The 27,899-nt window shown below is 54.5% G+C and overlaps 11 protein-coding genes across 11 annotated transcripts; 7 read left to right on the forward strand and 4 right to left on the reverse strand.

The window, feature by feature from the left end:
* Positions 1 to 39: 39 nt before the first annotated feature.
* Positions 40 to 894, reverse strand: PG997_010832 (uncharacterized protein; the record flags this gene model as incomplete). The annotated part of the gene is made up of 4 exons (XM_066815147.1): positions 40 to 341; positions 426 to 631; positions 739 to 755; positions 835 to 894. The coding sequence occupies 4 exons, from the start codon at positions 892 to 894 to the stop codon at positions 40 to 42; spliced, it is 585 nt and encodes a 194-aa protein (XP_066664437.1).
* A 415-nt stretch (positions 895 to 1,309) lies between these two features.
* Positions 1,310 to 2,496, forward strand: PG997_010833 (uncharacterized protein; the record flags this gene model as incomplete). The annotated part of the gene is made up of 2 exons (XM_066815148.1): positions 1,310 to 1,609; positions 1,669 to 2,496. 2 exons carry the CDS (start codon positions 1,310 to 1,312, stop codon positions 2,494 to 2,496), a joined length of 1,128 nt encoding a protein of 375 aa, XP_066664438.1.
* Positions 2,497 to 5,159: 2,663 nt separating this feature from the next.
* On the forward strand, positions 5,160 to 7,277 carry PG997_010834 (uncharacterized protein; the record flags this gene model as incomplete). Its single annotated transcript, XM_066815149.1, has 5 exons — positions 5,160 to 5,378; positions 5,630 to 5,879; positions 5,991 to 6,238; positions 6,308 to 6,617; positions 6,697 to 7,277. The coding sequence occupies 5 exons, from the start codon at positions 5,160 to 5,162 to the stop codon at positions 7,275 to 7,277; spliced, it is 1,608 nt and encodes a 535-aa protein (XP_066664439.1).
* A 1,900-nt stretch (positions 7,278 to 9,177) lies between these two features.
* Positions 9,178 to 13,049, forward strand: PG997_010835 (ATP-dependent RNA helicase; the record flags this gene model as incomplete). The annotated part of the gene is made up of 2 exons (XM_066815150.1): positions 9,178 to 12,348; positions 12,390 to 13,049. 2 exons carry the CDS (start codon positions 9,178 to 9,180, stop codon positions 13,047 to 13,049), a joined length of 3,831 nt encoding a protein of 1,276 aa, XP_066664440.1.
* A 716-nt stretch (positions 13,050 to 13,765) lies between these two features.
* Positions 13,766 to 14,526, reverse strand: PG997_010836 (uncharacterized protein; the record flags this gene model as incomplete). Its single annotated transcript, XM_066815151.1, has 2 exons — positions 13,766 to 14,344; positions 14,488 to 14,526. 2 exons carry the CDS (start codon positions 14,524 to 14,526, stop codon positions 13,766 to 13,768), a joined length of 618 nt encoding a protein of 205 aa, XP_066664441.1.
* A 636-nt stretch (positions 14,527 to 15,162) lies between these two features.
* On the forward strand, positions 15,163 to 15,735 carry PG997_010837 (uncharacterized protein; the record flags this gene model as incomplete). The annotated part of the gene is made up of 2 exons (XM_066815152.1): positions 15,163 to 15,313; positions 15,383 to 15,735. The coding sequence occupies 2 exons, from the start codon at positions 15,163 to 15,165 to the stop codon at positions 15,733 to 15,735; spliced, it is 504 nt and encodes a 167-aa protein (XP_066664442.1).
* Positions 15,736 to 16,201: 466 nt separating this feature from the next.
* On the forward strand, positions 16,202 to 17,775 carry PG997_010838 (exopolygalacturonase; the record flags this gene model as incomplete). The annotated part of the gene is made up of 5 exons (XM_066815153.1): positions 16,202 to 16,469; positions 16,578 to 16,703; positions 16,767 to 16,998; positions 17,066 to 17,133; positions 17,192 to 17,775. The coding sequence occupies 5 exons, from the start codon at positions 16,202 to 16,204 to the stop codon at positions 17,773 to 17,775; spliced, it is 1,278 nt and encodes a 425-aa protein (XP_066664443.1).
* A 437-nt stretch (positions 17,776 to 18,212) lies between these two features.
* Positions 18,213 to 19,421, forward strand: PG997_010839 (uncharacterized protein; the record flags this gene model as incomplete). The annotated part of the gene is made up of 3 exons (XM_066815154.1): positions 18,213 to 18,632; positions 18,706 to 18,993; positions 19,062 to 19,421. The coding sequence occupies 3 exons, from the start codon at positions 18,213 to 18,215 to the stop codon at positions 19,419 to 19,421; spliced, it is 1,068 nt and encodes a 355-aa protein (XP_066664444.1).
* A 306-nt stretch (positions 19,422 to 19,727) lies between these two features.
* Positions 19,728 to 21,176, reverse strand: PG997_010840 (uncharacterized protein; the record flags this gene model as incomplete). The annotated part of the gene is made up of 1 exon (XM_066815155.1): positions 19,728 to 21,176. The coding sequence occupies one exon, from the start codon at positions 21,174 to 21,176 to the stop codon at positions 19,728 to 19,730; it is 1,449 nt and encodes a 482-aa protein (XP_066664445.1).
* Positions 21,177 to 22,048: 872 nt separating this feature from the next.
* On the reverse strand, positions 22,049 to 23,358 carry PG997_010841 (endo-1-4-beta-mannosidase; the record flags this gene model as incomplete). The annotated part of the gene is made up of 3 exons (XM_066815156.1): positions 22,049 to 22,272; positions 22,345 to 22,434; positions 22,506 to 23,358. 3 exons carry the CDS (start codon positions 23,356 to 23,358, stop codon positions 22,049 to 22,051), a joined length of 1,167 nt encoding a protein of 388 aa, XP_066664446.1.
* An 862-nt stretch (positions 23,359 to 24,220) lies between these two features.
* PG997_010842 (uncharacterized protein) lies at positions 24,221 to 27,582 on the forward strand (the record flags this gene model as incomplete). Its single annotated transcript, XM_066815157.1, has 6 exons — positions 24,221 to 24,654; positions 24,713 to 24,941; positions 25,002 to 25,548; positions 25,957 to 27,079; positions 27,159 to 27,253; positions 27,344 to 27,582. 6 exons carry the CDS (start codon positions 24,221 to 24,223, stop codon positions 27,580 to 27,582), a joined length of 2,667 nt encoding a protein of 888 aa, XP_066664447.1.
* Between the last annotated feature and the right edge of the window lie 317 nt (positions 27,583 to 27,899).

Raw genomic sequence — 27,899 nt, forward strand, 5'->3', positions numbered from 1 at the left:
CTCTGGCCGATTCCATTCTGTTCTTCTCTTTCAGTTGGTTTACGCCAGAGTAACCGCCTCGTCCTGGGCCTTGCCGGTGCGCTCGCCCTCGAGCTCGCGCTCGGCGGCGCGGTAGTACTTGGCCGTGTCGACGCCGTGCTGGCTGTGGTTGACAAAGTTGAACCACGGGATGCCGTACATGAAGAGGGCCGAGTAGCGGCTCTGGCGCGCGGCCACGCCCTGCATGTGCGGGGTGAGCCGGCTCTCGCCGTACAGCGTCTCGCCCTTCTTGACCTTGTCCACCATCTCGCGCATGTCCATCTCGACCTCGCGGGCGTTCTCCGACATGCCGTAGAAGCGCACTGTATAGTTCGCACGTCAGATGTTAGCTCTCTCCCGAAAACCTCGAAATGCTCTGCTCGGGCCAAAAGGTGGTTGTCACGTACTCGTCGATCGCTGGTAGTAGTAGAGGAAGCCGCCGATGGCACCGATGACACCGGTCAGGCGCATGGCTTGCGCAAATCCACCGCGGCCAACTTGTGACGGGGCAAACTTCTCCATGGCGTAGAGCGCACCGGGTCCGGCGATGGCGGCCGTTACGCCGTGGACGTAGTCGGAGGGTCTAGCATAGCCAACGACTCGCTTGAAGTGACTGTTGCCGTATCAGTACCAACCACTCTCCAATCGTGTCCCTTCTTCGGCGTGTGCTTTTCGCAGAATCGGAGCTTCGTCGTCGGTCCGAGGGCGGTGGAAACTCACGGGTCATTGTCAATGAGCTATTACGTCGGGGCCTGTCAGTTTCCCTGCATCACAACACCACACCAATTGGGCCGCCGGGACCGGGCAGAAACTCACGGGATAGTCGGTCTTCAAGACCTTGCTGGGGACGTAGGTCGGTTGCTGAGGAGTCGACATGGCGGGCGGACTCAATTGAGTGGTCCAGTCCAGTACTTTGAGCTGCCAGAACCTCTTTCAATGCGCTTTCCAGTCAATGGATCGAGGTCGAAGCTGGAGCTCTCCAATTCGCGAATTGCCAATCGCCCGGCGATTACCTAAGCGGCTCAATCTCGGCTACTGCACTTTTGCTTCTCTGAGGCTGGTACTTTTCTTGAGGTCTACATGTGGCTTGGGCAATCAGTAGGCAAGCCACACCTTTAGCACCCCGCCAAACTGGGTCCATCAATTAATGCTCAATTGGATGCGACGCGCTTTCGGGTCGATAGACGCGTCTTCTAGGGAATAGACAACCAATCTTCGGTACACTCCCGCATTGTTGATGGTGCCATCTCTACCTACCTAACCTACTTCATTCACCAAAGACAAATCAAATATGGCTGCGACTAAGTCAAATCGCCCGACCGTCGACGATGACTTGGACAATTTCGATGTCGACGACTTCGCCGATCCGTTCGCAGACTCGGGCGATGAGAACGCCAAAGGCAAAGCCGATTCCCAGTCCAAGAAGCGCAAAGATGCCAGCGGACTCGGTATTGAAGAAGAAGTCAACGTAGCCAAGAAGCAGAGAGTGCCCAATGTGAAATTAGACACGCCCCGACTACTATCGGACAAGGGTATACCAAAACTACGGAGGAAGGCCCGCGAGCTGCATTTCAAGGGCAAAGGCCACGAGGTAAGCCAGCACGACTTATTCGAAGTACACTGAGGGACTAAAACTGACTATTCGTGTAGTTCTCAGATACTGCACGACTGCTGTCCTTCTATCAACTATGGCTCGACGACCTCTTTCCCAAGGCCAAGTTCCTCGACGCCCTGGCCATGATCGAGAAGACGGGCCACACCAAGCACATGCAGATGGAGAGGCTCGCGTGGATCAACGAAGGAAAGCCCAGACCCCACAGGGACGACGACGAAGAAGACGAGGTGCCCGAAATCATTACCGACATCCTTGGCCGCGACGCTACTACACTCCCCGCCCGGATAGCTCCCATCTTCCAGAACGGGGGAGGATCCAGCGAGCGGCCGAGGACGCCTGCGGTGGGCGACGATCTGTTTGGGGACGAAGATATCTACAATGCTACGCCAAGAGGTTCGAAGAAGACCGCGGCGCCTGCGGCCGACGCCGCGGGCGGGGAGCCAGATGAAGAGGACCTTGACGCGCTGATGGCCGAGGAGGAGGCACAACGGGCGGCTCCGTCCACCTCGCTGTTCGGCAACGGGGGCTCCTTGTTCGGTAGCGGAAACCCCGCCGCCGCCAAGCCACCCGCACCACGACCGGCCGTGCCGGACGACGAAGACGACCTGGATGCGTTGATGGCGGAAGCGGAAGCCGAGTCGTCATCAAAGCCGCCACAACCGCCAGCGGCGTCGAGACCGAGCAATACTAAGCCGGGTCCGTTCGTCGACGATGAGGAAGACGATTTGGACGCCTTGATGGCAGAGGCTGAAGCTGCAGAGTCCCGTCCGCCTCCCCCAAAGTCACAACCACCTCCCAAAGTGGAGAGAAGTGCGGACGCGGATGAAGAAGAAGCTATGGCGGAGATGGATGGACTGTGGTAATGCACATCGACTCGTGTATAGCTGCATGTAATACATAGATTATACCCTGCTTAATGATGAATGAGAAGTAATCCAACCCAATGTTCTAAAATTCAACTTCTATCACCCATGCATTTAAAGAGCGAGACGCCAAGTCTCAAGAAGTACCCATGCCTGGTGCCGATGCAGAGGATAAATCGCTGCTCAACTGAGAAATATTTTCTGGAAGAACCCTATATAGAAGTACATGTGATACGAAACTATTCACAATTCTGCAATCCCAAGAGCTTTTCTGTCCAACATTGCACGATATGTCTTACCCAATTATTCGACGTCATTTTCTGGATTACAATGATTAACGGGGAAATCAAGATCGTGGGGTATGGGCGCGACACTAATTTGTACCTTGTTTTTAAGCTTACCCCGTCGACCCTCTCATTCTCTTTTCTCGACTCCGATCGAAATATTTTGTTTCAAGGGCCCATAGTATGCAGGGCAACTCGCCGCGGCGGTGATTAATAGTTCTCCTCTTCATTTAGAGATAGATACTACCTGGGGACGTGAACTAGAGATCAACCAAGTCTTCTCCCTGATGCTGGAACCTGCTGTAGATGCCTGGCAAGACTAAGTAGTAAGGATGAGCTTGATGTCGACCAAGATATCTGGATACGGGGCAGTTGGTTTAGAAATCTTCAAAGGCTCTTTCTCTCATCCCTTCGCTTCCAGCCACATGACCAGGTAAAGTGGCCAAGGCTGTAAGGGAGCGCGACAGAGCCGTGATATTCAATTGGGAATTCGCGAGCGGTCTTCAGCGGCTGACATCTTAGGAACGTTACTAGCTGCGGTATATCGGGCCTAATAATAGTCAATACCCGACTCTACGCTACCTAGCTAGAATCCGACGCCGTTTTGGCGCGATCACCTTATGGCAATGATGACATTGCTTCCTTGCCTTGGCTCTGTGACACGGGGTTGGTTCGTAACCGATATGCGAGGGCTGGTATTGAATCACATGGCTGTGAATTGCCAATTTAAACACCAAACAGAATAGCTAGAGCAGGGAAAAGAGCGTAAGCGATGCACATAATTAAAGTCACGTGTCAGTAAGCGAAAACCGCGGCATTGGCAAAAGCAATTAATACCAACAGATGAACTATACCACGTGGTATTGCATTATTCACTTGATTGCAACGTGGATGGTTTCCGGTAAGCTACGCCGACCTTCTCACGAAATGCAGAAGCTTTCCTGGGAAGGGGGGTTTCAACCGGTCACCAGGGCCGGTTCAGGTCGCAAGGGGGTTTGGTAGTTTGATTGGGTACTTAGCTGAGCCTTTTCTGCAAAGATCCAGACACGAATCGCTGTGCCAAAGGAATGGGCCAGAAGTCAGCTTTCCTGTCGTGTCACCTGACTATTCAGACCTAGTGTGTGTGTGTGTGTGTTCTTTCTCCCTTCCCTCTCTGAGGAGAGACAAAGTCAGTCGGGTGGTGAGCGGTGAAAGATGATTCGTCTCCCTTCCACCACATGGTTCCGGCGCTGTCTCGGTGGGACTCTGGCTCGGGTCCCAAGTATCGTGCGAGAGGCGTTGCCAGGGTTGCTATACTCGACACACCTGGTACTCGCAGTGGCTTGTTTCCTCGATTCGACTTGGACAGGACGGACAATCACAACGACAGCAGGCATAGAGGCTGCATGATTGGGCGACTAAACGATGCAGCTCAGCAGACTTATCCACTTGCGATGCAGAGCGGCTAGGATGGGAGGGATACGGAGGGATATACGCTGATACGGATGGATGGATGCGCACTCGGGGTAATTACGCACGTCAATATTCACGAATAGCATGTAACATCCAGAGAGTCGGAATCGCTCGAGGCGACCATTTCCCCAAAAAGAACCGGGATCTAATGGTCTAATGGTCGTGGATAAATGCAACACAAGCTAAAACAAAAGTTGGTCATCTGGAGAAACTGCGGAGAAGGATTGAGCCTGGAGAAGAGAAGCTGGAGAACTGGGGGATGCGGGGTAGTGTGTGTGGTAGTGGTAGTTGGAGCGGGCTCCACGAACTGATTCGGGGTTGCGCCCCGGACTGGACTGCTAGAGGAGGTTCAGGGGTCATTAGGAAGCCCCCGGTTCCAACTCGCTGGCCAAGATGCGCACCCATCACGTCCCCGGATGCCTACAAGGGTAATGGTACATCAGCGAATTGGGTTCGCTGAACTCTACTCTGCAGTAATTGATCCACGTATCATGCGCACACTTTTTCCTCCCATCTGTTCGAATACGCACCCACTACGCGTGTGAGTTACTGACGGTCCCGGGCAGACCCTTGCGCAATCTCACCTGAACCCGCCTTTTCTTTCCTTCCCCAAGATCCTTACAGCTTACAGCTTACCTAGCTAGAAACATGGGGTAATATCGAACGAACGAGACCAAGACAAGCCAAACATGATGGGGGCGGCTGGAAGACGCGGGCCGGGTACGGTAGAAAGTCAAGACTATATAAGCACCAACTTGGCGCCTTGTCTAACGCGCTCTTGGCCTCTTGTCTCTCTTGGCCTGTCCACCGATCCCAACCTCCACACCTTGTATTTTCTTACACATAGGTGGCCCGGTATATCTCCCAAGCCGTTGACAGTAGCGCTGTTGGCAAAAGAGCAGAGCCACCACTTTGGCGAACGCGAAGATGTCGTCAGACGACAATGCTGCCCATATGAAGGAGACCAAGGAGGGTCTGCACAGCGATCACCATGTCGACATCCTTCACGCTGAGGTCTTGGCCAGCTCGGATCTCATGAACGATGCCTTCGACGGCGAGAATCACGAGCACTCGCAGGGTCTATGGCAGTCCGTCAAGAGCCACCCGTGGGCTTGTCTCTGGGCTTTCATCATGTGCTTCACAATTGTCAGTTTCCCCTCAAGTTCTCTCACCCACGCAATCTCTGCCTCTCTACCTTTACTCTGTCCCTGCATGCAGAATTCGTATCCGCGATTCTGGGAGGGGCGGAGGAACGGGTGGTGGCCGCGGGCTAGTCGTGGCTTACATGCTTGCAACCTGCATTGCATGCATATAACCCACCTACCTAAACCCGTATAGTCCCAAAACAAGAAAAGAAAGACATGAGCTAATCAAGTGCCCCCCTCTACTGTGCGCAGGTCATGGAATCCTTCGACATGTTCCTGAACGGCAACTTCGTCGCCCTCCCCGCGTTCCAGCGACAATACGGCGTCGAAACGGCGGACGGAAAGTGGGAAATCGAGACCAAGTGGCAGAGCTCCCTCTTCCAGGCGGGCCAATGCGGCGCCTTCGTTGGCGTCTTCATGGCCGGCCCCGTCACCAACCGGCTCGGGTACCGTTGGACTACCATCTTAGCCCTGGTCATGATGAACGCCACCATCTTCATTAGTTTCTTCGTAAGCGGCACATCCTCTCTTAGCCTATTTCTTGCCTTTTTGTGATGCAGTCTTAAGTCAAGCATATACGAGGTAACATGTTACTAAACTCTAATTTCTGCAGGCCAACTCGCTCACGCTCCTGGTCATTGGCCAAGCATTCGAAGGTGTCCCTTGGGGTTTTTCATCGCCAATGCTCCCGCCTATGCTAGTGAGATCGTGCCCCTCGCCCTCCGTGGTGCCTGCACGGCGACGCTGCAGATGAGTTGGTCCATCGGCTCCATCATCGTCGCGGCGGCTACCTATGGCTACAACAAGCGGGACGACGAGTGGTCATGGAGAGTTCCTCTTGCTCTGCAGTGGATCTTCCCCGTAAGTGCTCAATAACACCCCATGGCGTTCTCCTGGCAGTGACTGATAAACCTATCATCCGACTTATAGACACCTCTCATGATCCTCATCTTCATCGCGCCCGAGTCGCCCTGGTGGCTCCTCCGCCGCGGAAAGAAGGCTCAGGCCCTCCGATCTATCGAGCGCCTTGGAAGCAACAGCAACGCCGAGGGGACCCAGCAGACACTCGCCATGATGGAGCGAACCGTCGAGATCGAGAAGAAATTGGGCGGCGAGCCCTCCCTGCTGGACCTGTTCAAGGGCGTCGACCGGAGACGTACCATCATCACCTGCTTGATGTACGCGTCGCAGAACTTTGCCGGAAACTTGATCGCTAACCAGGCTACCTACTTCTTTGAACGTGAGTACCGTTCTACCTAACCTGCCTTCACATATCGCTATTGATCATGCATGGCTGACCATCTCCTACGTGAAAACAGAGGCCGGCATGACATCCGAGTTCGCCTTCCAACTCAACCTGATCAACTCCTGCCTCCAATTCGTCGCCAACGCTCTCTCCTGGCCCCTGACCGCCTGGTTCGGCCGCCGCACCATCTACCTGTGGGGCACGGCGACCAACATCACCCTGCTGATGATCCTGGGCATCTGCGCCTCGATCCCGCAGACCAACTCGACCAACTACGCGCAGGCGTGCCTGGGCGTCATCATCTCCTTCGTGTTCGCGGGCACGCTCGGCCCCATCTCCTACACCATCATCGCCGAGACCTCGTCGGTGCGGCTGCGCGCCCTGAGTACCGGCGTCGGCCGCGCGGCGTACTACGTTGCCGAGATCCCGATGATCTACCTCGCGTCCTGGATGCTGAACCCGACGGGTGGCAACATCGCGGGCAAGTGTGGCTACGTCTGGGGCGGCACCGCCGTCGTCTGCTTCGTGTCGGCGTACTTCTTCCTGCCGGAGCTGAAGCATCGGTCGTACCGCGAGGCGGATATCCTGTTCAACCGCAAGGTGCCGGCGCGCAAGTTCAAGTCGACGGTCATCGACGTCCGCGAGAACGAGTAAGGAGACCAATGGGGAGTCATGTTGTTACTATCGTTGGTGTCTTCGTCGACTGCCTTAATAGTGGTGTCTTCACCTGTGTCGCTGCTGTTTTTAATGTTGGCGTCTGCGACCTGGGAGGAGTCATCTTTATATAGATATATATGTAACTTATATGTACTAAAACACTTTACACGTTTAATCCGATACTCGTTCAGTGTTCAAATCAATATTTTATGGTCTCGTACCTCCTTGTCCCTGATGGCGCTTCATATAGCAGCCCACTTAGTCAAGGATGTCATATTATACAAGTAATCACAGCCCGTCACTATTTCGTTTGAACTTCCGTCATGCCCTACGTAAGGGTGAATGTGTTTGTGCTTATACGAAACCAGATCTTACTACCTCTATCTCTTAGTACGGCTCCGATTAGGCTTTCAGGGGTTTTATGCCCCTTTAGGGGATGAAGATGCGAACGACTACATAGTAGACTCTGGAACGGACCGAACCTGATCCTTTACATAGTTCGACCTAATATGTACTGCTTGTGTCAATCGAAGGTCTAGGCTGTTCTGTTGGACGCAGGTAGGTGATACGCTTCAATTCACACCTGCATACCTTTCTAGGGCACTGAAAGTTTCCAGACCGCAATGCCAGGTCCAGCTGCACTATTACGTGGGTAAACCTTACTGTCAGTGAATATGTGTCCCTTGAGAGGAAGTGAGGGACGAGCTTACTATAAAGCCCCTAATCAGCAAGTTGACTTGCGCAGCATGCCATCAAAAGCTTATTAATAGTCGCCGCAACGAGACACAAATCTGTACAACTTATTTCCCAGGCATAGCTTACCGTCAATGAAGGACGTACATGGGAACATCTATTTAAGGATTTAACCCGGCTGCCCAAGTCGTAACACGTCACCAACAGCAACGTGTTTGGCATACCCGTTACCAAGCTCAAGGTATTCAGCTGTTGACCGGGCTGGAATTGATGCCATCCACTCAGGGGCAAACAACTCCAAGCCGGACCCTCTCCCGATGCACTATGAACAGCCTGATGGGACTCGGAAACCCACCGGCTTAATCAAGTAGCATGCTGTAAACTGGAACTTGATATAATGCCAGTAATAGGGGTAAAGAAGGACATGGTGGTAGTCGCACATTCGTGCTTAATCAACATGGTGTGGGACTGCATTGCTCTGCAGCTCTTTTATGGAATTCCACATGCAGCCATGAACTGCTATTATGGGAATTGTGTACACAATGTATGCCGAGACCCATAAATGCTGTGCTTGGTAAGGACTGCGATAAAATCAGCAAACAGAGAAGGGCCAGTAACAGCATTATGGTCTGTTTGCCTTGTGAGGACAGACATCAATGACGCTGTCTCTGCCGGCCTAAGGTAGGTACTGCTAAGCGATGGGGCCAGCCTGAGATGGGAGAGATCTCAACGGTCCCAATCTGCAGTTGCCCGCAATTTTATCAATGGTATCGGAGCTGCAATGCGGCAACCCGCAACAGTATGGATAGGTATAACATACTCAGGTTTAGACGAAAGGAATGGAACGAAAAGTGCGATGTCCTCTTCATAGAAACAACGGTGCAGGTTGTAACTTGCATCCTGACAATGGCCAGTCACAAAGTCGCCGTAATTGACGTATTATGGATGAGGTCAATCCATCTCCACCCCTCTCTCCCCCACTAGAACAAAGCTCCAGGTGCTCGCAATTGGGGCGATGGAGCTTGCCAACATCCCACCAAGACCTAAGGTTAGCCTGTTCCGAGCAAGGAAGCAAATCATTAATCACCAAAGATGACAGCAGTCTTCTTGTAGATCCGAACAACCACAGTCACCACCTACCTTGAGCCTCTCTGCTGTATCTTGTTGGACTCCCAACAACCAGATACGCAGGCAAGCCCCCATCATGGCGTCACCCCCGGACCTCGCAGAAATTCTCAGCGAGCTCCGCCTCAGCACCGAATCCGACGACGTCGGCACCATCGACGACTTCCTCTACCAGCGCCGCCCCCGCAAGCGCGTGAAGCCCGACCCGGACGCGGTCAAGGCCCAGCTCGAGCGCGACTTCCTGACGCCCTCGAGCACCTTCAACACCGAATGGCTCAACCGCCTGCAGCAGCGCTGGGACGCCCCCGCCGACCTGACCGAGCTCTTCCGCCTCGCCCCGACCCAGACCCGGACCGTCACCCGCTTCAAGCGCCAGGGGCTCGAGGGCCGCGTCGTCGGCTACGAGAATGTCACCGTCCCCGCCAACAGCGCCACGGCCAAGAACTCGACCAGTATGGCGCGGAAGCCCGCGAGTCGCGCCGACTTCGTGAGGGGTGCGGCGGGGTTCGTGCCCTTCGCGCCCGGTGGGTTGGAGGGTGTGGATGCCATTGCGGCTTCGGAGGACCAATTGCACCGACCTACGCCCGGCGCAGCGAACGGATCGGGTAACAAGCTGGAACGGGTCATCAAGCTGGGTGCTGAGGGCGGCTTGTTGGAGATCGCCCCCGGCCTCGACCGCGGTATCGACTTCAGCAAGAAGAAGAAGAACAAGGCGAGCGAGTCTGATGCCAAAGCCGTCGAACAAGAATTGGACCAAGAGCCCGAGAACGCCCCCGAGCGGTCGGAAGACGTTGACGGAACCAAGACGAATGGCGCTACTGGCGAGGACGCCGAAGCCGAAGGCGAAGAGGAAGACGGCGAAGACATCGATGCGCTTCTGCCTGTCGAGTTCCCTGCACTCAATCCCCACGGGAACCTTGCTTTGTCCAGCGCTAGAAAGGCTGGGCGCGAGTGGGCGCACATGGTGGACATCAAGCGCGACATTCCCAATTTCCGAGAACTGGTTCCCGACATGGCCAGGGAGTGGCCCTTCGAGCTCGACAACTTTCAGAAGGAGGCGGTTTACCACTTGGAGAACGGCGACTCGGTCTTTGTCGCAGCACATACTTCGGCCGGAAAGACGGTCGTGGCCGAATACGCCATTGCGCTGGCGGCGCGGCACATGACCAAAGCCATCTACACTTCGCCCATCAAGGCGCTCAGTAACCAGAAGTTCCGCGATTTCAGACAGACTTTCGACGAAGTGGGTATCTTGACGGGTGATGTCCAGATCAACCCCGAGGCCAGCTGTTTGATCATGACGACTGAGATCTTGAGGAGTATGCTCTACAGGGGAGCCGATCTAATCAGAGATGTCGAGTTCGTCATCTTTGACGAGGTCCACTACGTGAACGACATTGAGCGTGGTGTGGTTTGGGAAGAAGTCATCATCATGTTGCCCGAGCATGTATCTCTCATTCTTCTCTCGGCTACCGTGCCTAACACCTACGAATTCGCATCCTGGGTTGGCCGCACGAAACAGAAGGATATCTACGTCATCTCTACACCGAAGAGACCTGTGCCTCTCGAGCACTACCTGTGGGCGAACAAGGACATTCACAAGATCGTGAGCGCCGACAAGAAGTTCAGTGAGGCGGGATGGAAGGCAGCCGACCAAGCACTGCGCGGCAAGGACAAGATGCTACCGCCGGCTGGTGCACAAGGAAGAGGCGGCGGTGGAAACCAGCGCGGAAACCAGCGCGGCGGAAACCAGAGAGGTGGACAGCAAGGCCGTGGCGGGCCCAGGGGTGGGGGCCAGCAGCGAGGTCGCGGAGGACCCCCGAGAGCTAGTCACAACCCTGGCCACATGGGCAGAGCCGGTCGACCTGGCGGCTTCACTTCGATGGCGCAAGATAAGAACCTTTGGGTGCATATGGTGCAGTTCTTGAAGAAGTCCAACTTGCTCCCTGCTTGCATTTTCGTCTTCTCGAAGAAGCGTTGTGAGGAGAACGCGGATGCTTTGAGTAACCAAGACTTCTCCACTGCGCAAGAGAAGAGCCACATTCATATGATCATCGAGAAGTCAGTAGCCCGACTGCGACCCGATGACCGCAACTTGCCTCAAATCATTCGGATGAGAGAGCTACTTGCCAGGGGTATTGCCGTGCATCACGGTGGTCTCTTGCCAATTGTCAAGGAGGTAGTAGAGATCCTATTCGCCCAGACCCTGGTCAAGGTGCTCTTCGCGACCGAGACTTTTGCTATGGGTCTCAACCTGCCCACACGCACAGTCGTCTTCTCGGGTTACCGAAAACACGACGGCCATTCGTTCCGAAACCTCCTGCCTGGCGAGTACACCCAGATGGCCGGTCGTGCTGGTCGCCGAGGTCTGGACACTGTCGGTTCCGTCATCATTGTGCCTCCTGGAGGTGGAGACGAGGCACCTCCTGCTCTTGATCTACAGAAGATGATCCTGGGAGAGCCGAGTAAGCTCCGGTCCCAGTTCAGACTCACGTATAACATGATCTTGAACTTGCTGCGTGTCGAAGCACTGAAGATCGAGGAAATGATTAAGCGTAGTTTCTCCGAACACGCGACACAGCAGCTGCTGCCGGAGCACGAGAAGGCCGTCAAGGTCTCCGAGGCCGATCTCGCCAAGATCAAGCGGGATTCATGCGACATTTGTGATCCGGTCATGGATCAGTGTCATCAGGCCGCCATGAACTTTCGCCAGATGACTCAGGAACTCTACCAAGGCTTGCTCACCATCCCTGTCGGGCGCAAGATGTTCTCGCAGTCGCGGCTTATCGTTTTCCAAAAGGACGGCGTACGGACTCCTGGCATTCTTCTGTCTGACGGAATCAGCGTGAAGACGCTAGGTGGCCAGCCCACCGTTCACGTCTTCGAGATCCGGGCGATGCGAGAAACCCGCGACTCTACCGACTTGCTGCCCTTCACGTCTTCGTTCTTCCACGCCTTCACCCCGCTGCCCCAGAAGAAAAAGGACATCCATTTCCGGTGTGTGCACGTGCCGCTTAGTGACGTCGAGTGCCTCACCAAGAAACTGACCAAGGGCATCGTGCCCGAGGTCTTCCAGGGCGGCGAGGCGTACGTCAAGGCCAAGGACAAGATGTTCGCCATCTGCAAGAGCTGGGACTCGGACATGTGGGAGGAGATGGACCTGGGCAAGATCAAGAGCCTGCCGCTGCAGGAGCTGATGGGCAAGCGCAAAAAGAAGAAGTTGAGGCTTCCGATAAGGCGCCGCTCTGGTGCAAGCACTTTTTGAAGCACTTCGCCATGTGCCACGACCAGTGGCTCATCAAGGAGACGATCGCGTCGCTGCGGCAGTCGCTCTCGAACCAGAATCTGCAGCTGCTGCCCGACTACGAGCAGCGGATCCAGGTGCTCAAGGATCTGTCCTTTATCGACGACGAGTCCCGCATCCAGCTCAAGGGCAAGGTCGCGTGCGAGATCCACAGCGCCGACGAGCTCGTCCTCACCGAGCTGATTCTTGACAATGTTCTGGCCGAGTACGAGCCCGCCGAGATCGCGGCGCTGCTGTCGGCCTTTGTGTTCCAGGAGAAGACGGACACGGTGCCGAACCTGCCGGGCAACCTGGAGCGCGGCATCAAGACGGTGGTGGAGATCTCGGAGAAGGTGAACGCGGTGCAGACGCTGCACCAGGTGATCCAGTCGGCCGAGGACAGCAACGATTTTGTTTCCAGGCCCCGCTTCGGTTTGGTCGAGGTCGTCTACGAGTGGGCGCGCGGCATGAGCTTCCGCAAGATCACGGAGCTGACGGACGTGCTCGAGGGCACCATCGTGCGCACGATCACGCGGCTCGACGAGACGTGCCGCGAGGTCAAGAATGCGGCGCGGATCATCGGGGACCCGGAGCTGTACCAGAAGATGCAGGAGGCGCAGGAAATGATTAAGCGGGATATTACGGCGGTGGCTAGTCTGTACATGTAGAGTAGAAATGGTGGACCGTTGGAGGGGTACATGATGAGAAATGAATGATCAGACAAAAGACAAGACGGACAGAGACTACGGCGTTTGCGGTTAATGTTGGCGGCAGAGTTTTCATTGAGGATTTCCTGGAAAAAGTCTAAGGATAATAAAGTCTACGGATAGGGGGTTGTCTAGAAACGAATTCAACGGAAAGCATTGCATTGGAAGGACGGGACCAATATACGATTGATTGGTAGAATCAGGTCTAGTGACAAACGATGGGAGAATATGTGTGACCATAATGACTACGCAAAACCCAGGAGACTCCCAAATACCCGACCCTGTCGCAAAAAGCAAAGAAAAATGAAATAAAAACCAAGCCTACTCCCATTGATGCCATCTTCTTGCCCGTCTTCTCTGCTCTTCTGTTTCCGCCGACTCTGCGTGTTGTTTCCAGACTATAGACTGTAACCGCCGCGCTTAATTCCATGCTCGCCGACTCAAAGCGGGAAATGGAGTTTGCTATGGGCTTTGCCACTGACCCCAGCATACGATCCTCGTTCAACATATATCGTCAATACCGTACGCTGAGACTGGGTTCTAGCATCTCGATATGATGGGCGTACGAGGGGGCATGGATGCCCATTTCCAACTCCCCGCCCGCATATCGTCGTTTCTTTACCCAGTGATGTTTCTTTTACGTATCTTTCTATCTGATCGTGCTTCTTCGTCCTGCCTTATGCGCGCAGAGCCCGCAGTCGCTGCTGCAGCGCATCCTCCTCCTCCGCCGTGGGCTCATTGCTCGCCTGCGGCTTAACCGGCTCCGCCGTCGAGGCCTGCGCAGAGTTGAACTCGGCGCTCAGCTGGACGCCAGCGTCGTCGGCGAGCTGGCCGAGCAGCTCGTGCACGGCGTCCTCGCTGACCTGGGTGCTGGTGGTGTCGGCGACGGCCTGGTCGTGCATGGCGGACTTGATGGCGAGCTCGTCGTTCTGCTGCTTGTTCTGCTCGAGGACCGACAGGGTGCGCTCCGAGTTCATGGAGCGCGACGCGGCGCCCATGACCTTGGTCGACTGGGCCACCATGGCCGTCATGCGGTTCATGGCGTTGTTGGCCTTCATCTGCGAGGCCTGCAGCTCGGCCTGGTCGGCTTGGTTGTCGAGCTTGTCGGCGAGGGACTGCTGGGCCAGCAGGAGCTTGGCCTTTTGGTAGGCTTGCTGCTTCTTGCCCTTCTTGAGGAGGTCTTGGATCTGCTTGCGCAGGGTGCCGTCCTGGCGCCGGGCCTTTTTGGCATCGTTGCGGAGTTGGCGCGCGATGAACTGCGGGCGGCTTGGTCAGCGGGATTCCTTCCTGATTTCCATCATCCTTTGCGCTCTGGTGGTGTATCCAAATGCAACGTGGTGAAGGGCGTGGGGATTTCGCCGTCGGACGGGTGGGCGCTGGGCGCTGGAGGCAGACATACCGAGGCCTGGAACTCGAGCTCGATTGCTCTGTTATTCATCTTGACAATCTGTTATCGGGGATTTCGGACGTCGAGTACGATGGTTTCGTTTAGGTGCCGAGCTGCTCAGGGTGCCGATGGGAGACGTGTCAATCTAGGGGTATCGTGGTGGTTGCGGAAGTTGGGTGTTTCAAGGAGAGGAAGATGGTTGATTGTCGCTGGCGGCGATAGTGGCGGACTGGCTGACTGGGGGTGGTGGAGTGACAGACTGACAGTGCTTCCCCTACTAAAGTGAACCCCCTCCCCCCCCAATCGACAACTAAAAGGTGTGGGGTTTTGGGCAGTTCCAGGCGTGTCAGGTTGGCGCGCGGGTTTATCAGATGTCGGAAAGGGTTTTGGCGGGGTTGACTCGCAACTGGCCGCTGGAGGCAGGTCGAGCCAGGCGCTATGACGCAGCCCTGCAATTAGTTGTAATCTTGGGTTGGTTGCTTTAAGCCACATTCTTCGGCCACACCAGCGAGCCACAGCTTGGCTACAGTGCCGTCTTATGTAGAAACGTTCAAAAGTCGATGACGCCGGCGACTGATCTGAAGGAAACAGGGAGCTCTGTTATATTTCTTGCACAAATAATTCTTTTGAAAAGCAAAATCTTCCAAATAATTAATGAAATCCACAATCACCAGATACCTTGCCACCATGTCCGCGAAACCCAAGTTGAATGTCCAGTCGTTCCCAAGGCCGCCACTGCTGGAGCGCACTCCCAGGCACTTACAAGTCAAGTGGAACGGCCAACTGATTGCCGACACCAAAGAGGCATACTGGGTGCTGGAAACCCACCATCCACCAAGTATATAACTGCTCTTCCTCAATGTTCGGTGACGCAAAATGATAGTGCATACTGACCTGGGGTTTCAAGCATACTACCTCCCACCCTCCTCCATGCTGGTCCCGCTCACCCAAACCTCCCGTTCCTCGTTCTGCGAGTGGAAGGGCCGGGCCACCTACTACTCCATCTCCGCCTCGTCCCAGGACGGCAGCAACAGCAACGGCGGCACCACCGTCTCCAATCGCATCTGGTCGTACAACAGCCCGACCAAGCCCTTCGAGGCCATCAAGGGCTACCTGTCGCTCTATGCGGGGCCGTGGGATTGCTACGTCGATGGGGAACGGGTCGAGCCGCAGCCCGGCGACTTTTACGGCGGTTGGGTGACGAGCGACATTGATGGGATCGTGAAGGGCAGGGATGGGAATTTTGATCCTGTCGTCTGACCGGGTCAATGAACATACTCCGAGAAACTATCTGATCCATTTAATACGAAGGCACTATATGAGATATCACAGATACTTGGGATCTTCTATCATTCATTCTGCAGCGAATGAGCGTGTTTATTAGTGAATAATGACTTCCAAGTATTGGTGCCTTCCCCCCAATCGGGGAATCGGGGGGTTTTAGGGGCATCAGCAAACAGGTGGGGGGCATTTGCGGACTGACTAACACCTACTCTAATACATCGAACCACATCTTCGGCAGAAGTAATTGCCTGTATCAATATTTCCACCAATCCCGCCATTAGGGATTGCATATATACACAAAATTCTCTCGAGCGTTGACCATGGCGACACTATTGTACCTGCATCTTCTAAGTCCTTGGCCTTTCCTTAGTCTCCTGGAGTCTTGGTAGCTGCACCTTTTGTATAGCTCTCTCTGTTGTGTTGTTTATCCTGCGAGGTCAAGATGAAGGTAACGCAATGGGGAGCATGCCTCACAACTGCTATTGGTTTGGTCGCCGCGGCAGATGATATCTCACCCCGCCCGTGCCTATCCTTTTCTCCTAAGGCGCCATACCATACCGTCGTTCAGCCCAAGGAGCGAACCAAAACATGCTTCATTGATAGCCACGGCGATGGCGTGAGCGATGACTCGTCAAGTATCCTGGAAGCATTTAACGAATGCAATGACGGAGGCCGGGCTGTATTCAGACAGAACCAGACTTATGTCATTGGTACCGCTATGGATTGGACCTTTTGAATCATATCGACATCGGTTAGCTGACCACTAACCTCCATTGAATTGGCCTGAAGAACATTGAACCCCTGCTAACTATCATCAGACATCCAGGGCAAGATCCTGTTCACCAACGACACCACATACTGGCAAGCCAATTCATTCAAGTTCGGCTTTCAGAACGTCACCTCGTTCTTCAAGTTGGGAGGAAACGACGTCTGGATCTACGGTGGTAAGTGAACTTTGACAGTTCGATGTCTTACAACCGCGCAACACTGCTGACATCCAATAACAGGAGGCACAGTAGACGGCAATGGTCAGGTCTGGTACGATGCACATGCCAAGGATATCTACACGCTGCGGCCTGTGCTGTTTGGCATCGACGGCCTGCATGATAGCGTCATCTCCGACTTGGTGTTGAGATACAGCCCGCAGTACTACCACTTCGTGGCCAACTCGACGAACGTGGTGTTCAACAACATTGACATTGCCGGTCGAAGCACCAGTAAGCATGCGGCGAAGAACACGTAAGGCACCCCTGCCATGGCGGCTGATCAACTGAGTGTTGTAGAGGACCAAGCTGACTAGCGACAGGGACGGATGGGACACCTACCGCAGTGATGGAGTGACGATCCAGAACTCAGTCATCAATAACGGCGACGGTAAGAAGCATGGTCTTTCAATCAGTGATACTACCGAAAGGCTAACTCCCATCCCCAGACTGCGTCGCCTTCAAACCCAACTCGACCAAAATCCTAGTCCAGAACCTCTTCTGCAACGGCTCGCACGGCATCAGCGTCGGCTCGCTGGGCCAATACGCCGGCACCTTCGACATCGTCGAGGACGTCTGGGTGGGCAATATCTCCATGCACAACGCCTCCGACGGCGCGCGCATCAAGGTCTGGCCCAACACGCCCTCGGCGATATCGGGCGACCTGCAGGGCGGCGGCGGCGACGGGCGCGTCCGCAACATCACTTATTCGGACATGACGATTGACAATGTCGACTACGCGATCGAGATCGACCAGTGCTATGGGCAGAAGAACTTGACGCTCTGCCTGCAGTACCCAAGCCCCCTGACGATTTTGGATATCGTATTTGAGGGGTTTCGGGGGCGCACGAGTAAGAAGTATCAGCCACTGATCGGAGCGCTGGCTTGCAGTTCGAAGAAAGCATGTTCGAACATCCGCGCTGAAGGCATCAACGTTATGAGTCCTAATGGCACGCGGGATGCTTACTGTCTGAACATGAACGGGACGTCATTGGACATGACCTGCACCGATAACTACAAGGGCTTCAACTGATAATTGCTCTTTGGGCGGACATCGTCTCCTGTATCGATCAGATAAGTGAGCTACGGATTGACGAGCTGGCAGCATGTTAGGGGCTCAACTTCGCATCTCCTATCATCCGGCACACCCAATCATCGACATTACCATGCCAAGAAACGTTGTCAATCTACAGTATCTCTTCCCAATATATACTCGTAAAGATCAGCCAACCACGATGCTTCTGGCATATGAATGCAACGTCGGCACTTCTTCCACGCCATCCATTGGCTGAAAGCTTGCCGTGAGCCGTTGATCATCCAGGTACATATAGCCTGAAAGAGGTCACCCTGGATGGGGACCGCATATCTTGAACGTCGTTTCATGCTGTTATGAGACCGTAGTTGTCTATCTACCTCTCCGTACCTATCTTGTCATTGTCAAATATTCTTGACTAAGAGACATACATCGTGATGCACTGGTTTCCTCTCATAGTCCAGGCCGGGCTCTCCCGCGCCGCCCTCCGCTTCGGCTGCGCCACCGTCTCCTCCCAGCGCCTCGACCCGCTGGTCGAGCCGGGCCAGATCCCCTCGGCCCACGTGCACCAGATCGTCGGCGGCAACGCCTTCAACGCGACCATGACGGGCGACATTGGCGAGCAGGGCACCTGCACCACCTGCGCCTACACCGAGGACTTCTCCAACTACTGGACCGCGGTCCTCTACTTCCGGCACCCGACCAACGGGTCCTACAAGCGCGTGCCGCAGTACCCCAACGCCCAGCTCGGGTACGAGGGGCGGGACGCGCCCGACATCAAGGGCGGGATGACGATTTACTACACCGAGAGCGATTTCGAGACGGATGGGGATCAGTATATTAGCGCTTTCAAGCCGGTAAATTCTTGAAACTCAGACCGAGAAGCAGAGAATTAATGGCTAACGCACGCACGCACTCTCCTCCCACCAGGGCTTCCGCATGACTGTCGGCAGCCCCACCATCACCAACCTCAGCGACGCCCAGCGTCTACCAGGTCTGCGCTACACCTGCCTTGAGACCATCCTGACGCGCAGCCACGAGACGTACGAGCTCCCCTCGCGCCCCTGCCCCGCCGGCATCATGGCGATCCACCACTTCCCGACGTGCTGGGATGGCGTCAACCTCGACAGCCCGGACCACCAGTCGCACATGCGCAACATCAAGCCGCCCGGGGACGGGGGTTTCCTCAACCGGGCTCGGTGTCCGGAGTCACATCCGGTAAGTGACTTTCGGGTGTTTATTTCTGCTTTACTACTGGAAGGTCCATCCTTACACCGAGACTACAGGTAAAAATGCCCCAACTCGCGTACGAGACCATGTGGAACACGACCGCCTTCGCCGACCTATGGCCGCGCGACGCGAATGGGACGCTGCTCCCCCAACAGCCGTTCGTCTGGTCCTTCATGGACGGCAAGGGCTACGGCACCCACGCCGACTACGTCTTCGGCTGGAAGGGCGACTCGCTGCAGCGCGCCCTCAACAGCTCCTGCATGTTCCACGGCTGCGGCAGCCCCGGGATGCCGGGCGTGCTGCAGACGCAGCCGGTCGCCGACATGAACAGGTGCGCCGTCGAGAACACGGTTACGGAGGATACTGAGGGGTGGTTGACGGAGATTCCGGGGCAGCAGGCGATGATGAGGTATTGATCTCCGCGGTGGTGTGGCGCTTTTACAGTAGTCACGTACGACGAGCGGTTGTCAGGCTCATTCGAAGGAGTCTGCTGATGGCATATTAGAGAACATTAAGACGTTGAACGCTATTGTCTGGCGCCCATGAGTAAGCATTATCATTGCAGTGTCTACCAATCAATTGTGTATTTGCCACTCTCAACCTGGCAAAGGTAGCCTAGTAATGTTTTGCTTTTCGCGAGTATTGCAGTGGCTAGGCATCAGATTAGAAATGCCTAATTTGTATTGCTTATCCCGAGAAATGGTCTACTGAAGGCCAGGGGATCAGGGAGATTCCAACCGATGCCCATCATACCACACCTCGACTTCACCATCGGGACCGACCCAATCAGCGCAGATCGCATTGAACTCGTTCGGCACCTTCCAGTTCGTGTTCGTATTGGTGACCCTCCACCGACGCACCGGCATATATTCGTTGTTCTCCTGACTGGCATAAGCAACTTCAAACTTTTCGCCTGCCTCGACGCATTCTAGTTCGATTATGTGATCGACATGATCGGCCTCCAAGGATATTCTGAAGCAACAGGACCTTAGCCGCGGCATCCGCCTTACCTCCGCGGCCAGATCGATGGCTAGAGGGTCAAACCCTTCGGAACTCGGGCTTGTGCGCCACTCATGTAACGGATCGTGGTCGTTCCATCCATTGAAACCGTAAATATTGGGCTCGACGTCGTCTTTGTTGCCTGTATAGTACCACATGCCGCTTGGCGCGACCATGGAAGCCAATATTTCCAAGCGCTGGAGCGAGGGCCATTCTTCCTGCCTTTCTCGGGCGTCGTCGTGGTTCATAGCTGACCGTTGACGACGGTCTCGAAAGAGGTCCGGCGAAATTAATTCGTCAATCAAACCTAGCTCTACGAGACAACCTTTCTGGGCCAGCTTCCGGATAGCCTCACATAAAAGGTCTACCGTGATGCCTTTTTGGTCTTCAACCTCCAAACATAGGTTTTCATAACTGTGATTTGATGGCGGTTCGCCGTTGCCACGCAGAATGGTCAGCTTTGTTAGATGAGGTAGTTGACCGAGGCTGTTGATGCCATCAGCCAGGGAAGAGCGAATAGTCTTTCGCAGCGGTGATTGCTTTGATTCCATGTCCATATATACCAGATATAAACTCTGTAAGGCAGAGAAACGGGTGGCGAGTTGGCATGAAGTGAAGGGATGAAGGTACTGGTTCCCGTCGCTCGAAACTTTGAGGCGTGAGACACAATGTAGCTTGGCCAGCGCGTCCAAATCTTTCTGCTGAAATTCGAGTTGACGTTCCAATACAGCTGTCATACTTCTGGAAATCCTGTCTGGGCCTGCTCTGGGTTGAAGTTGAAGCCGGAGGCTGATAGGCCCTAAGCTGTCATCAGTGAAGCGGGTCTTATCCTTTGTTTTCTTCTCCCAGGTGCGGAGTTGGTTCAGGAGTGATGTTATAGTGGAAAGGACGGCCGACTGGGTTCGGTGGTAGCTCGCGCGCGATTCGCTGTCCGTGGGAAGGCCCACATTGAAACGGAGGTCGCGCAACGCCGGGAGGCGAAATGGCGATGACGAGATGACAGCTTGAAACTGGCCCAGGTCCTCCACGGTGAGACTTGCAAAGGTCCGCCTCTCAACGGCTGCTTGCCATTGGCGTGAGATGGTTGAATAAGGCGCAAGCTTCGATTTGCCATCAGGCCCTTGCAGCTCGTCCAGAATGAGAGAGACAACCTCAAAGCTGAGTTTATCCATCGTTCGTTTCCGGGAACCGCAGGATGTGATGTAGGGTTTCTGTAAAGAGAAAAATTGATGTCAATAATTGGGAGGTGTTGACTTGTCTGCTGAGTGGAGTTGGGAAGGAAATGAGGGAAAAGGGAAGAGATAACTCACCTGTGTGCAAGTTTAGGGCGACTTGCCAAATGGGTTGTGCAAATGGAAACAGCGCCCAAGTTCTGCTATCAATGGCAAGTGCGATGAATGATGGTACCTCGGAAGGCACCATGGGCAGAGGATTTGCAGGTGAGCTGTATCAAATGGTGCTTGCCTAGCATTGAATGTTGACAGTCGATGGGTTCAGCTGTGCTGTGAATTTATGCTGCTGTTGCAAATGTCCACAGGAATCAATGAGCTTCTGGTAGCTATAACCAGGTAACCTGCGTGCCACGCGCAAATCACCTGCGTATCACCGGGTTCGGTGGCCTTCAAGAAGCAATAGTGATGACTTGAGGGCCGAGTGTTGCTGTACGGATCATTCGTTCAAATAGGAAACATGGTTAATTTGTCTATGAATCAGAGGAGAAATGGTCCTTGAACAAGTCCTCCACAGTTTATGCAGCCCGTGTTTTGTGTACGGTGTGGTGCCAGATCTCCAGTTGATCACGAGCGTGTCTTTGGGCATTTTCAAAGGCTCCTGCACCCGATCTACCATCTTTCACGTAATTGCTACGTACATCGTGGCCCAAGTACTCGACCGTTATCTTAGAGATTCTCAAGATTCTCAGAACCGTGCCCAAAGCCTTGATATGTGCTTCATCCGGCTTTTGATACCCACCGTGTTCTCGTAGCCAATGTACACGCTTCCCAATAATCGAATGAATTGGTTACATACCCATTTAGCTACCAAATCAGAGCCTCGTCCCATTACGTATGGTCGCCACATGATCTGTGACAAGGCAAGTCCACTCCTCAGTGTCGTGGTACAGGGTGAACGTGTCGTCGTGAGTCTTGCCCGTACTCAACACTGTGCCCGCCTGCCAGAACGCGTCACCCGCGATCCCCTCGGTCTGGACGGCCAGCTCCTGCCACGGCCGCTCGATGGCACAATGACCCTGCGACGAAGGGATACCGTCTGTACAGCAGGACTCAGTCCAATATCAAGGGAGTGAGAGAACACCGTTTGCACATGAAGATCTTCACTTACATTCCTCGAAGAAGCAGGGCTTACCCGCTGCCACGCATTTCGACGCGTGCGATGTGATCCACGAATTCGCGAAGCTTAGTGGAACACCCCCTGAAGCCGATAGTCAGTCGTTATGCCACTGCAAGATGGTGTAGTTGCACACCATGCCCGTGCCAACTTACAATTCGTCGGGTACATGTGAAATGTCCCGAAATCAATCGTCTCAATCTGCAGGTTTCGCCAGTAATCCAACCCGTACGTGAGCCAGTACGGCAACCACGCGCCCCCGGTCAGCCCCATACCCTCATCGCCGAGCGTCACCATGTGGTCCGGGTCCAGCGACTTGACGAAAGCCGACGTCGACGTGGCCCAATCGAAGATATCGTCGGTGCTGCAGAGCATGCACCGCGGCTCGTTGCCGAGCTCCCAGGCGAAGATGGCCGGCGACCCGGCGTACCGCGACACCACGGCGCGGATGTAGTTCCTGTACTGCGCCTGCGCGGGCGCGTGCTTGTACCAGGTGGAGCCGCCGGACCCGAACGCGGCGGTGTAGGCGGGGATGCCGCCGTAGTCCTTCCAGTTGTTGACGAAGGGGACGATGAGCTTCAGGCCGCGCTTCTCGGCGCCCGCGACGACGTAGTCGAGCCGCTGCAGGCCGTTGGGGCCCGTGTTGATGACGGAGCCCGCGGACGACAGGTGCTGGAACCAGACGGTGGCCGGGTCCGCGGGGATCGTCGTCACGTCGTTGAAGCCCCAGATGCGCACTACCTTGATGCCCGAGGTGGCGAGCTGGTCTAGGACCAGGTCGATGTCGGCGTCGTTCATCTGGAAGGCGAGCCAGTAGACGTTGGTGCCCACGAGATACTGCGTCTCGCCGTCGATGGTGAATTGTGTGCCGTTGGTGCTGGCGAAGCCGGCAGGGACTGCGCGTCGCTGAACCGCGGACGTCACATTCTGCGTTGGAGCTTTTGGCCAAAGCGGACTGGCTGCAGCAACGGCCAGAAGCGAGGTGAAGATGGCCCAAGATGCCCTCATTGTGCTTGCTGGTCGGAGAGTCTTCCAGGCCACGGGCGGTTGAGTTGATCGGATGCGTCCTAAGAGCCGAGGTGAAGGGAGCTGGGAAGTGTCCTTTGTCGAAGACCTGGCGCAGAAGAAGGTAGTCGACAAAACCCTACACTCCTTCCTTTTTGGTCAACGGCAGTGCCCGATTCGTAACGTCGACGATTATGGGCGCACGATGCTACGATGAGCCGGGGGTGAGCCTCCATATAGTGGGATTGAGTGGCGCTCATTTCCGGGGCGGCATGTGATTCAAGCTCCACTTCTGTGGAGAGGGTTGCATCCAACTCTCTGGACCAATGTCGTTTATTTATGCATATTAACCCCGGCTCTTGGCCAAGATCTTGGAGATTCACCACCCCTGGCCTCAGTTGGGGTGGCCTTTGATATTCAGGTTCCAAACGAGAAGAGAGAAGGTAATGAAGCAGCGAGATCTATGAGGTTGAGTTATACTGATCCCTGAACACGTGGCCTAATATTCGAACACCTAGGTAGCAGGCAACCGAGTCTCTTCGGCCAAATGACCCCAATATATACTGCCCAACATACTCCATATACAAAGTTGAGGAAGAATGGACACATTAAAAAGTATACATCTATATATTCCCAGCCATACAGTATCCGTCGGGTTCTCGGATCCTGATTCATACGGCCAATTAGATTGGCCTGTTACACGTTCAACGTATCCGCACCAGTGTTGCTGTGCCTCCTTATTAAGGCCTCGTTGACGACGCAACCCCTCATCTCTCGAGGGCTTTTTCCATCAAGCCTATTAGAACAGAACACCATCCACCAGCATCTTCCTGTAAGATCCCGATTACTCAAATCTAGTGCTGATATGGATCCATTGTCACTGGCAGCTTCGGTCGTTGGGCTTGCTTCGTTTGGTCTGCAAGTAAGCGGCGGTATCTCCACGTACCTCGACGCACTGAAGTGCCGAGAAGGAGAATTAGAAGCCATCAGGCGCCAGAATGCGGCGTTGCGGAACACCCTGGCCGCCATCGAGGCGACATCAACTACGATCCAGCATTTATCCCCACGTGCGGCGGCGGCAGCAGCTCAGACAATCAGTTCGTGTGCCGACGATCTCAGTGCACTGGAGCTGTTCGTTGCTCACTTGTCCGAATCCGACCTGAGTACTTGGAGACTGCGACTCAAAGGCAAGGCCAGAAAGCTCCATTATGTCTTTGACCGTCCCAAGATCAACCAGCTTCACACGCGGATAGCCCAGTCCAAGGCCGCGCTTCAGCTTGCCGTGGGACAACTAGAACTGTGAGTGTGGATATCCTCGATGGACTCCTCGCATATCTACGGACCTAACTATCGAAAGGACGATCAATCGTGTCAATATGGACATGCTCTCCTCAGTTGACTCAACACTCCATGACAATTCCACCGAAGTGTTCTTGGTACGCTCCGAGCTCGGACATGCGCATCAAACGATCCAGTCTTCATTCGAACTCCAGCAAGGGTTCCAAGAACGCTTCGACGGCATCGAAAGTTCTCTACAAACCCTTCTCGCTGCATGCGAGCGAGCGCCCTGCATGACTGGCGACGGGGTAAGTTACTTTGGTCGAACCCTTCGATATCCAACATCAGGACTAAGGAGTGTGTGCCAGAAATCTCTCACCAGAGCTGCAGCCCTCTTGGCAGCTAAGCCCGCAGCATTGAAAGAAGTTTGCAACTTTAACCAAAGCGGATGTATCTGTCGCCGCAGGGTGCAGACGCAACTCGAGTACTCAAACTTTGGCTCATATTACCAAGTATACACCGAAGACACGAAAGAGGGACACTCGCCGTACTGCCCCTTGTATCGGATCACAGCCACAAAGCGGCGACGAAAGTACGGCTTGCGGCTCACAGGCCTGACGCATGTCTTGAAGGCGGCCGTCGAGATCTCCTTCAGCGTCAGCTCTGGAGCTGGCGGACGAAGCATCAGCCCACAGTTCACATACTATCCGACAGTTGACACCCGCATGGATCCGGCATTCCGTGTCATCTTCTGTCTTCGAGAGGTGATCCGGCAGAACCGCTGCCACCCCTCATTTTACCCAGCTCTCGAGCGGAAAGCAATGGAAAATATCATCCGGCTGTTTGCAGAAGGGAAATCCTCGCCCCTGGCCGTCGACTCGAAGAACCGATCGCTGATGCATCATGCTTTCGGGGGTCCATCGGACGGGCTATCATACCCACCACCGAGTTTATGCTTGGTTTGGTATCCAATGATGTGCCGGCCGTCTCTTACGATATATATGGGTAGTAAGTTCAGCATCGGGACCAATTTGTACATTTTCTCGCGACTAAAATGACACTTCTAGCTCTCCTTCCCCCTTCGGATATATGGAAAATCCCGGGTTTTCCGACTATCGCTCGGTCGAGACCGCAGAGGCTGTTGCCGGGATTGAAGGCGGAGCCATGCCGTTAACCCTTTCAGGGCAGATAGGTTTACCGTCTGTCGGAATGAAGCACTACTTGGGACGTTTAACAACCCTAACGGAAGGTATTACCTAATCCACACTCACCCCTGAAGAAATTGATTCTCAGAGCGGCGGCTAATATCTGCGACGTCCGCAGCAAGCGGCAGCGGTTCTCTTATCATGGCCGTCAAGACAAAGAACCGCGAGCAAGTCTTGTACCTGTTGACGAAGCACCCGGACTCGATCAAAGAGCAGAACCATTTCGGACACAACGCTCTTCTCGTCGCGGCCTACGAGAATTCCCTCCCCCTCTTTCCCGAACTGCTCGACGCCGCCATAGCCGCAGACGTGTTCAACGAGCGAGATAACATAGCGATATCGGTACTCCAAGTCGCCGTCGAGCACACCAGCTTCCACTGTACGAATGGAGACGACGGCGTGGAGTGCACCCAGTGCAGCTGCTCGGATTCCGTGTCCATCGTCATGGACAAGTGCGCCGAGCTGATCGCATTCGACTACCAGTTCTATCTGTGCAGAAGGTTGGAGGCGGCCTCTCAGCGATGCCGGCGGCTTTGGCTCCGGCATCTGAAGGGCCAGCGCGAGGGCCTCAAGGAGTTCGCTCTCCGCCACAGGTGGGCGCTGCGCGCCGTCCAGCACGTGCTTGAAAGCACCGAGGTTCTGGATCTGCATGCTACTCAAGTCTGCAAACTGCTCCAGCAGCAAGACATCCAGGTTCCGGCACACCTGGTTCCTCATGAAATCTTGCAGACATCAGAAAATCACCCATCGCTTTACTGCATGATCGATTCCGTTGACATGGCAGAGCAGTTGTTCGAGTTGGGATTTCGGGAGATCGACTACGACCAACATTATGGGAGGCAGCCATTGAGGACACTATACATCCATGACCCGCACCTGTCACTATGGTTTCTGGATCATGGAGCCGATCCGCAGCGATTGATCAAGTTGGAGGGCAAAGTCAATGGCGAAGATCGTTGGATCACGACCGGGCATGAAGTGATGTTAAGGGTTGGCGAGTGGATGGATCGCTATGGGGATAGTTTCGGGATCTCCGGCAGCCACCCTTACTTTGAAGCACTGTCGCGTATCACCGCCACCATCTGCTCAGCCCCCTTGACGGACGGATGCCGCTGTGTCTGTTCTCCTGGAGGATGTACACCTTTTACATGCTACCTCAAGGGACGGTTGCGCCCGTCTGCCACGGACTCCCTCAACCATTACAAAATCCTACAGAACCTTACGGCGGAGGAAGGGAAGAGGTTTTTTTATCTCTGCTCTGCGGTTCGAAACGTTCGAGGCCCTGGGTCTGACGCACACGTGCTGCTACACGGACCGCAGCACCTGCTATACGTGGGATCCGGACCGAACGATGGACGACGATGAAGTCATGGAAATCCAAGACGAAGAGCACGACCTCATCGAAACCTTCAAAGGTATATGCAGTGACATAGAAAGCAGATTCAACCATGTGAATAGCGGATTGGACAAACTGCAACAATACTGCAATGACTACTGGCAAACAGAATTGCCAGCCATACTGGAAGAGATCGAAAGCGAGCGGATGACTGAAGAGGAGCGACGGGAAGCAGAAATGATCGGAGTTGCGTGGGTAAATAACGAGGAAGAAACGCGTGTATACTACCCAGAGGCGCCTGACCCTGCTATTTGGACAGAGGATAATTGGGAGTACTTACTGGAGTCGGAGCTCAGGTGTCCAGGACGGCTGAACTTGGAGTCGACTATCTCAATTCCTGAGTTTTAGCTAGTATATCTCTTGTCTTGAATAGAAATAGTATGAATTGTTTCGACGTAGGTTGACTATCATAAGGTTTTTGACCCCTGCATGATCGAAACACACCTATTATCTTAGTTGATTTCCAATTTGGGCACATTTTTCCGTGCCGATTGGCTGAGAAGTCAAGTCTGGGCGCGCTGTTGCAATTTTGGTTTTCACTAGGGTTATCTGAGTTCAGTCGGTCAACGACTGGCTTGACATGCGACGTGTGCCCTGATAGGGGTCTTAGAGTGGCCCATGGGCCGAGCATTCGGTCGCAGACAAGACGAAATTTCAATTAAGCT

Source organism: Apiospora hydei (genome assembly GCF_038363865.1).
Source record: "Apiospora hydei strain CBS 114990 chromosome Unknown utg000008l_segment0_segment0, whole genome shotgun sequence".
Classification (NCBI taxonomy): Eukaryota; Fungi; Ascomycota; class Sordariomycetes; order Amphisphaeriales; family Apiosporaceae; genus Apiospora; species Apiospora hydei.